Source organism: Labeo rohita, chromosome 7, assembly GCF_022985175.1.
Source record: "Labeo rohita strain BAU-BD-2019 chromosome 7, IGBB_LRoh.1.0, whole genome shotgun sequence".
NCBI classification, from domain to species: Eukaryota; Metazoa; Chordata; class Actinopteri; order Cypriniformes; family Cyprinidae; genus Labeo; species Labeo rohita.
The window spans coordinates 23,520,110-23,529,753 of NC_066875.1; the positions used below are offsets into that span (position 1 = coordinate 23,520,110).

The 9,644-nt window shown below is 39.9% G+C and overlaps 1 protein-coding gene across 1 annotated transcript in view; it reads left to right on the top strand.

Moving 5' to 3' along the window:
- itfg1 (integrin alpha FG-GAP repeat containing 1) overlaps window positions 1–9,148 on the top strand; it is a 167,234-nt gene extending 158,086 nt beyond the window's left edge. The window contains exon 18 of the mRNA XM_051114140.1: window positions 8,790–9,148. Within this exon, the coding sequence (XP_050970097.1) occupies window positions 8,790–8,849 (60 nt within the window). The 3' untranslated portion in view covers window positions 8,850–9,148. The remainder of the gene's footprint in view (window positions 1–8,789) is intronic.
- The last annotated feature ends 496 nt before the right edge of the window (window positions 9,149–9,644 follow it).

Consider the following 9,644-nt stretch of genomic DNA (forward strand, 5'->3'; position numbering starts at 1 on the left):
GTCATTAATTACTCACCCTCATGACGTTCCAAACCTGTAAGACCTTCGTCCATTTTCAGAACACATTAAGATATTTTTGATGAGATCTGAGAGCTTTCTGACCCTGCATAGACAGCAACGCAACTGACACGTTCAAGGCCCAGAAAAGGCAGTAACGACATCGTTAGAATAATCATGTGACATCAGCGGTGCAACCTTAATTTTATGAAGCTAAGAGAATACTTTTTGTGCACAAAGAAAAGAAAAATAATGACTTAATTCAACCATTTCTTCTACTCTGTGTCAGTCTTCGACACACGTTCACAAGAGCATCACAACATAGATTTTTCCTCAGATATGTATCTCCTATATGGATTTAATGTCTGCTGCTAAATATACAGCATTAAATTAAGATAAATAAAGAAACTTTCTTCTTAAAGGGGTCTTCAGATGCAAAATTCACTTTTACATGTTGTTTGAACATAAATGTGTGTTGGCAGTGTGTGTACACAACCACCCTATAATAATAAAAATCCACCCAGTGGTTTTTATTTAATCCTTAAAAATAATATTCCCTTTTTCAAATCAAGCCATTCTCAGCTTTTTGTCTGTGTGACGTCACACGGACCAAGGCCTCTTCCACGATAGTTGATTGACATGGCTGTCTTACCTTGGACCTGCCCTGAATAAGCCGTAACGGTCCGAATGCCATTGTATCAACGCTGGAGCAGGGACGTAGACAAGAATGTTGCCCAAGCGATTGAGGTGTTTTGTTGTTGGATGTAATACTGAACATAGCACTCGTCGTTTACTCCTGACATCTGAGCCGCCGAAGATGCAGTGGATTACGTTTGTTTGTGAAGGGAATGCACCTCCTGATCTACATAAATGCGTGTATGTTCACGTGAATCATTCGTGATCCAGCTTCACCTACAGCAGAAGTGAGTATAAGGGTTTTTTATGAATCTTTGCAATTGCCTTTCCTAATAAAGTACTAGTAAGCAAGTTTAAAGTAAACAGTCTCTCAGAGCATGGCTCGTCACCCCACAGAAGAGAGGGGCGGGGTGCGCAGAGCTAATTTGCATTTAAAGCAACATGCACCTAAAAGGGTGTTGTTTTACACTACCATGACCCATTTAAAAAATAAACAGAGGTACAGTTAGCAACAAGCTACATTTGCACATTTATGTGATTATAAAGATGTTTTGCTTAAAACCCACTTTAAATCATCATCATGCTTGTAATAACTTCTGATTGAGATCTAAAGTGGATTTTTATTCTATAATAGGCAGGCATGCACTCTTTTTGTTTTATAATGGATTAAATGCAACGCCTTCTGCATAACTGCACAAAACACAGACAATATCATAATCATCTGTTTGCTTTAATGTTTCACGTATAGAAAAATGTTTCTCAAATTTTTTCATACGTAATGACAGGAGATATGATTGCACAATTGACAGATCTAGAGTGAACATGCTCTGACTCACAACACTCATGCACGTAGAAGAAAATCGACAGTGATCTTCAGATCACATAAGTGGAGAACTAATAGAACTGATATTCTGTATAAAGAACATGTAAGAATGAATCTGTTATCAGATACTAATGATAACAAGAGTTCTGCCTCCACTTTCTTCTCTCTTGTAATGCTCTTCTTCGGTGTTTGTTTACACTGGTTTTCGAAACAGCGCCAGCACTTTCACCCTTTTGTGCACTAACAGCTGCTCCAGGCATGTGATGTAAGCTCAAATGTAATTGGATGGCCAGTTTCGACACACAGGACGAAGAAATTTTTAAGCTCCATAAATGATCGCACCTGGTGTAAATAGCTCCATAGGGATCTATTGTTTCGATTCAAAAGTGGCATCGCGGTGAACATTTGCACCGAATTTCCGCATTCAGTGTGAAAAGACCTTAAGACTGACGGAAATTGTTGAATACATTCTTTATTTTTGTTTTCTTTGCGCACAAAAAGTATTCTTGTAGCATTATAACATAAGGGTTGAACCACTGATGTCACATGGAGTGTTTTAACGATATCCTTACTACCTTTCTGGGTCTTAAACGTGGTAGTTGCGTTGCTGTCTATGCAGGGTCAGAAAGCTCTCAGATTTCATCAAAAATATCTTAACTTGTGTTCAGAGAATGAACAAAGGTCCTACGGGTTTAAAACAACATAAGGGGCAAGTAATTAATGACAGAATTATCCATTTTAACTGACCCTTTAAAGCTTTTGTCTAAATTTAAGTAATCTTGGTGACCCCTAGTGGGCCCTGGCTCCCTGTTTAAAAACTAATTCTCTAAAACCAACAAAAAAAAAAAACTAAGAGACCAGCTAAGTTCAGAAAACTTAGTTTTGTAGTTTTGTTTTTAACTGAATTTTCCATGTTCTGAATTTTTCTTTTCATAATTTGTGTTATCAATATCAAAATTGTCACAAAATGATAAGGATTTATGTTCATATTGCCCAAAACCCTTGCCTAGGGAGTTTCCAAACTTTTGGAGGGTCCTGTAGATCTACAAAGGTATACCATGTAATAATACATGGCACAGGATGCATGCTACAAAACAGTTATTTAAAAAAAAAAAAAAAAAAAAAAGATATACTGTTAAGACTTGCAAATATGTGACCCTGGACCACAAAATGAGTCATAGGAGTCAAATGAGTCATGTTTATCTAAAAGCTGAATAAATAAGCTTTCCATTGATGTATGGTTTGTTATGATAGGACAATATTTGGCCGAGATACAACTAAAAAATCTAGAATCTGAGGGATGCAAAAAAAAAATCCAAATATTGAGAAAATCACCTTTAAAGTTGTCCAAATAAAATTCTTCGCAATGCATATTACTAATCAAAAATTAAGTTTTGATATATTTATGGTAGGAAATTTACAAAATATCTTCATGGAACATGATCTGTACCTAATATCCTAATTTTTGGCATAAAAGAAAAATGGATAATTTTGACCCATACAATGCCCATACCCATACAGATATACCCGTGATACTCAAAACTGGTTTTGTGGTCCAGGGTCATATATGTGTTAAAAAGCAACATTTTGACTCTAATGCACTTGCCCACTACCACCTGGATGTGTGCAGGGTGTTTATTGGGGCACCTTTTTTGTCTTTTTATTCCTAATAGCGCCTGTTTGTGTTCATGTAGTCAAAGGCGTTATGGCAGTCCTAAAGGCGGTCCTGGCGGTGCTCTGAGTGCGCATGTGTGTGAGGAGTGAAGAGCTGTTCTGGTGTTGGCGTCCTCTCAAAGCCATCTGCTGTGGGTGCCTGATTATGCGCGCTGAAAACCATAATTGCTCTCTGCTCAGGGAAGCGCTTCCCACTACACGACCTTCATTGGAGTTGACACTGCATTAAAATAACATGCTGGCTCCATATCTCTCTTCCTCAGCCCTGCAATTATATATTTGACAAAAGGGAAGAGAGAGGCTGAAGAAAGGCCTAGAGAGGGAGTATTTTGGCTCTTTGTCTTGTCTTGATGACTGCTTGATGGAGCATGGGCTTTCCTGATGCACATGTTCAGGTGACGATTAGCATTGCTCACTTATTCAGCTATTAAAAGGTCAGGAAGCGGCCCGTTCTCCTCCGCCTGTCTGAGAGAAGCTCCACAGCCCTGTTTTTCTCTGTTGAGCTGATGCTGTGAGCTGTGTAGGCTGCAGGTGGTCTATTACCGCATGTTGCTACATTACCAGACTGTAACACATTATCGCTCGCTTTTTCTATCGCTCGACTCTCCATTTATTGCATCTTCTCGCGATCCAAATATAGCACAGCTCCCTGCTTCTAGTCATAGAGCCGCATTTGTCTAAATGTTTTCGCATGAAATTTCAGAATAATAATGAGCATATGTCATTGCGACGAGGTGGAAATGTCAGTCCTGTTGCGCAGATTGACTTCTACACTCGTGTGACCCCTAATGAAAATGCATGTTCTCTTCGGACACGGCTTAAAGAATCTGATAGACAAAGCGTTTTTTCCCTCTCTCTCTTTGTCTGTGCCCTCCATCTTCATTGCCCCCCATGACAGCTTGTAATTGAAGTGGCTTTAGTAGATAAGAGAGGGCAACCTGTAGTGCCTGTGAAAATAGCATTTGGAGAGGACTCAGCAGATCGTTCCATTTCTGCGGACCGTTCCATTTGCATCCCTGTGGGAGGGGCGCGATATTAGAGGAAGATAAGACGCAGTATTTCCTTTTTGCCTCCGGCTCCTCTCTTTATCCTGCTCAATGTCGCGGGAAAGACACAAATAGATGAGGTACTGAGGTGTTCTGTATCATTTGCATGTCTGCATGGGGCAGAAACACACCTTGTCTTCCTGCACGTAAACGTCCTTGCTCAAAGAAGTGCCTGAAGAGATGTGTTAAGACATGATGACAAGTAAAAGCATTGTCTTTTCTTTTTTCATGTTTTGTCATTGAATTTTTAGTTAGTTTTAGTAGGGTTATAATGGGAGCCACATCATCTCATTTACTCAAAAAGAACGAGAATCTTACAGTTGCACCATGTGTTTCCTTAATAAATTGGTTGATACTGGGTATTTACGTATGATTTTTTCACTACATAAAAAGCATATATTTCATTTATCAGTGAATTAAAATTAAATAAGAATTGACTTTTTGGTATCGCCCAGGATTTTAAAGTTGTGGCTGAAAACAGAAGTATCAACAAATCCTTGGGCGGCCAAGGCTCATTGATGCACATGGGGAGCGAAGGCAGGCCCGTGTGGTGCAATCCAACAGCAAGCTACTATAGCTCAAATTGCTCAAATTAATGCTGCTTCTGCTGGAAAGGTGTCAGAATACACAGTGCATCGCAGTTTGTTGCAGATGGGGCTACGTAGCCGCAGACCAGTCAGGGTGTCCATGCTGACCCCCGTCCACCGCCGAAAACACGACAGTGGGCACGTGAGCATCAGAACTGGAGCACGGAGCAATGAAAGAAGGTGGCCTGATCTAATGAATCACATTTTCTTTTACATCATGTGGATGCTCAGGTGCAGGTGTGTTGCCTAACTGGGGAACACATGGCTCTATGGGAAGAACGCAAGCCTGCAGAGGCAGTCTGATGCTTTGGGCAATGTTCTGCTGGGAAACCTTGGGTCCTGCCATCCATGTGGATGTTACTTTGATGCAGACCACGTACACCCTTACATGAAAACGGTATTTCCTGGTGGCTGTGGCCTCTTGCAGCAGGATAATGCATCTTGCCACAAAACAAAAATGGTTCAGGAATGGTTTGAGGAGCACAACATCAAGTTTGAGGTGTTGACTTGGCCTCCAAATTCCCCAGATCTCAATCCAGTCGAGCATCTGTGGGATTTGTTTGTGAGCAAACAAGTCCAATTCATGGGGGCCCCACCTTACAACTTTCAGGACATAAAGGATCTGCTGCTAACATCTCGGTGCCAGATACCACAGCACACCTTCAGAGGTCTAGTGGAGTCCATGTCTCAACGGGTCAGGGCTGTTCTGGCAGCAAAAGGGGGACCACCAAAATATTAGGAAGGTAGTCATGATGTTATGCCTGATCAGCGTATTTTGAAAATTACTTTCAGGCAGGCAGGAAATTGGTTCAGTCCATCGATTTGTTGGATGGAGGAACATCTGAATGTGAGCTTGCAGTCGATTGTTTAAAAAAAAAAAAAAAAAAAAAAAAAAAAAAAAAAAAAGGGGGGGGGGTGGGTTTATGTTGATGAAATGGTTACAGAAGACTGTTGTTTCACCAGAAGATCCAGTTATTATTAAAAATTAGAAGGCCAATTGTTTATTTATTTTTCTAATGAAACTAGCTCATGGATGAATTGTTCACAAAAAGATGCATTTATTAATTGGGTGAAGTCCATTACGTGGTAGTCTCACATAGCCAGACATTCAGACCGATGGCAGAAGGTCTGGGAACCTTGGCTGCTTTGAATAGCCAAGCACCTCCCAAGAGGCCGTATAACTGACAGTTAAAGCAACCAGTCACTTTTCATTTTGTGCCACGTCATATTTAGGAGTGTGAAAATGTCCCCACAACAACAGACAGGTGTTTAAATCTCTTGTGCGTGTTTTAAAGGGATGATGAACTTGAAAAAACAAAATTGACTTGATCTTTTGACATGTAAGAGGTCATTATGCTATAAAAACATCCTGTAAGTTTCAGAACTTAAAACTCAGTTGTTAGTCTAAAAAACAGCTTATATTGAAGGCATTCTGTCAAAAATGACAGCTTTTGGAATGTTCTACTCTATAATATAATTGGTAGATTAAGCTCTGCCTCCGCAGAAAAAGATTGACATCGCTGCCTGTTTAGCCCCACTCACCGATTCGCTCATAGCATTTACCAGAGATGCAAACATGCAGGTCTACACAGAAACCAAACAATAAAGAAGTCTCTGAAAACAACAGGATGCTCTGCAGTGCCAATTTGTGGGGAAAAAAATTATCCTTGCATTGCCTTTCCTTCTGATCCCAATGTTAGGAAAAAGTGGATGAACTTTTTTTTGATGAAGTTCCAGACCGAGGTCCTTTATTTACTTCATTGTACTGCAGATTCGTTTACAAATACCCATAGCGTCAGCGACGCAACACTCGTTCCCTTATCTCTGGGAAGCGAGGTTATGTCAGTAAGCAGAGTGACACAATTCAACACAGGATTTTCAAAAAGATTGAAACAAAAAGATGATGATGTGCCGCCTATATTAGATCCGACAGTGATGTCGCAACAAAAGTGTAATTAACTGTTTACATTATGTGGTCACTATTGCTTTGTCTCTTCAAACAGATCTTTTGATATGTACTGAGTTATTTATGTGTTTTTAACCTAAATCACAGTGGCGTCCATCTGTGCGGAGCGAATGTATGCTGTTAGCCAATTATAGCAGTGGGCGTTTACTTTCAAGTCTACAATCCGCCTTCTAAATTATGATGTTCTTGATAACATTATAAGTGGACCTCAGAAAATAGTACAAAATAAAAAAAACAAATGCAGTTCATGACCCCTTTAACAAGTGTATACCGCAAACTTCACCTATTTTACATACTTTAAAAAAAACAGCATTTAGCGACGGCTTTCTTCTTCTGTGATGGAGTTTGACATCACGGCATCTTTGTTTCTAGGCGGAATGTGCCTGTATAGTTGAGATCCTGTATAGTTCAACCAATCCAATGATGATTTTGAAACTCTTGAAGTGTTTCCAATTTTGTGTGCATTACGCATCAGACGTTCAGCCAACGGTCCGTGGGCGTTACGTCTGAGGCTGAGACTGATTTCACTAATTTTCACAAATATGTGACAACTGTATAGCAAAACAGGCACTGGAATTTAATTGAACAAATAATGAAATATCGATCCATTTTTTAAATTCTAAAAGGAAAACATGATTTTGACATGGAAAGGTCTTAATAAAATTGCCTCACAGGCAACATGACTGCATCTAATCCTCCTCCGCGCAGGAGACCGCGGATATGTATCGGTCACACGAATGTTAGCCTGTCAGTGCATTGATGCTGTACTATATGTTGCTTACGGCTCCATCAGTACCTGTTTTTATGTACATATATATGTTCAAGCATGTCAGCTCATTGAGGTGTGCTTGTTAGAGAGCACATGTCAAATCCAATGTGTGGCAGAGAAATTCAAGTTGCATTTCTGCAACAAAAAATAATACAAAATTGTAGCTACAAAAAAGTGAGCTTTCCCTTGGTACTGTGCCTGTGTTAGAAATCATGTGAAGTTGCATCATTAAATTGCTTGCAGCTGATCTGACAGAGACTATTACAGTAGTATTACTTATAGGCTTCTGCTGGAAAAACTAAAATGGTCAGACATGCTACAACTGTAACGCTCGCTATTTCACTTGAAGGAGCGTGCAGGCTATTTGTATAACTGACTATATAATTAAGTCGAGCACTCATGACAGAGTAATCAATGAGTCTGTGAGTGGCCTGTGATTCACTAAACACACTTAAATGGACCTGAAATGAGGATGAGCACATAGGTATGTATCTCACATCTTCATTTGCACTAAAACCCTCAATTATGGCAGTGAATAGTGATGTTGATGTGACTCTGCACCGTATCATGTGGAAAAATCCGACATATAGCAGTGTATCTTGCAAATAGATATCATCTGGATGCTCCTGAGCAGATAGCGAAGGGCTTGACAGCGCTCAGTCAAAGCCTCAGGCTCTTTTTGCATGGTCTGTGAGATATAAAGTCCTTTTGAAAAGGAAAATAATCCCTTCTTATATCCGTCTGCCACATTCCTTTCTTAACTGATTTGCCATTTTGCTTACGGTCGACGTGCTTGCTAGGTGGGAAATGACAAACCTAAAGCTAAAAATACATCTGAGTGACCCTTATAAGACAGGAGAGCCAATTCACAAGTGTTTCACGGAGGGACCCGTTGCGTGAGTCACTCATACTAGCTGAGAATAGACATCGTTTTTGCCATCACCGAGACAGGATAATCACTGAGCGCACACACACACACACACACATGCTCACACTCCAGGCTTGGCAGTGTGTGTTATTATCAGTCTCGGGCAGCAAGTGTCTGGTGTTGGCTCTATCTGTGATCGCACACAGAGGTATTTCGCCGTGGTAAAGTGTGCCATTGTGTGTGTAATGAGTTCTCTGTCTGTCTCACTCTCTTTGTGCCTGTCCTTTTCCTCTCCCGTATGTATGAAACGGCATCGTATTGTGTTTGCATTCAACTCACTGGCACGCTTAATGTGCGAGACCTAGCTTCTCAGGACCGTGAAGTTACAGCTTGTAGCAAAGTTTAATTGTTTGTGTGTTACAGAAAGCAGATGACCGGGAGAAGAGACAGGAGGCCCATCGCTTCCATTTTGATGCCATGTGAGATGTTGTGGGTAAACACTGAGAAGAATGGAGTCTTCTTTCATTTCAGTGATTTATTTATTTTCACTTGCTTGTTTCCACACTGGAGCATTTTTATGCATTTAATAAGGTCTGAAATCAGAGGAATCCATTTAATATGAATAGCTTGAACAGTGATGTGTCTCTGTTGACTTCTGAAGAGAAGAGGTACAGTTGAAGTCAAAAGTTTACATACACCTTGCAGAATGTGCAAAATGTTAATTATTTTACCAAAATAACAGGGATCATACAGAATCCATGTTATTTTTTATTCAGTACTGACCTAATTAAGATTCATATAAGCCATTTACATATAGTCCACAAGAGAAAACAATAGTTGAATTTATAAAAATGACCCGGTTCAAAAGTTTACATACACTTGATTCTTAATACTGTGTTGAAACATGAATGATCCACAGTTGTTGTTATTTTGTTTGTTTACTGATAGTTGTTAATGATCACTTGTTTGAATAATTTGAACCCTTTCCAGCAATGACTGTATGATTTAAGGACTCATCTTTTCACACTGAGGACAACTGAGGAACTCAAATGCAACTATTACAGAAGGTTCAAACACTCACTGATGCTTCAGAAGGAAACACGATGCATTAAGAGCCAGGGGGTGAAAACTTTTGACAGTCATTGTTGGAAAGAGTTCAAATACACAGAAATGCAGAAAAACCCATTTTTGGGACCTGAAGGATTTTCTGAAGAACAGCAGGAAGTTTGATCCAACAGCTGTGGATCATTCAGGTACCAACACAGTATTAAGAATTAA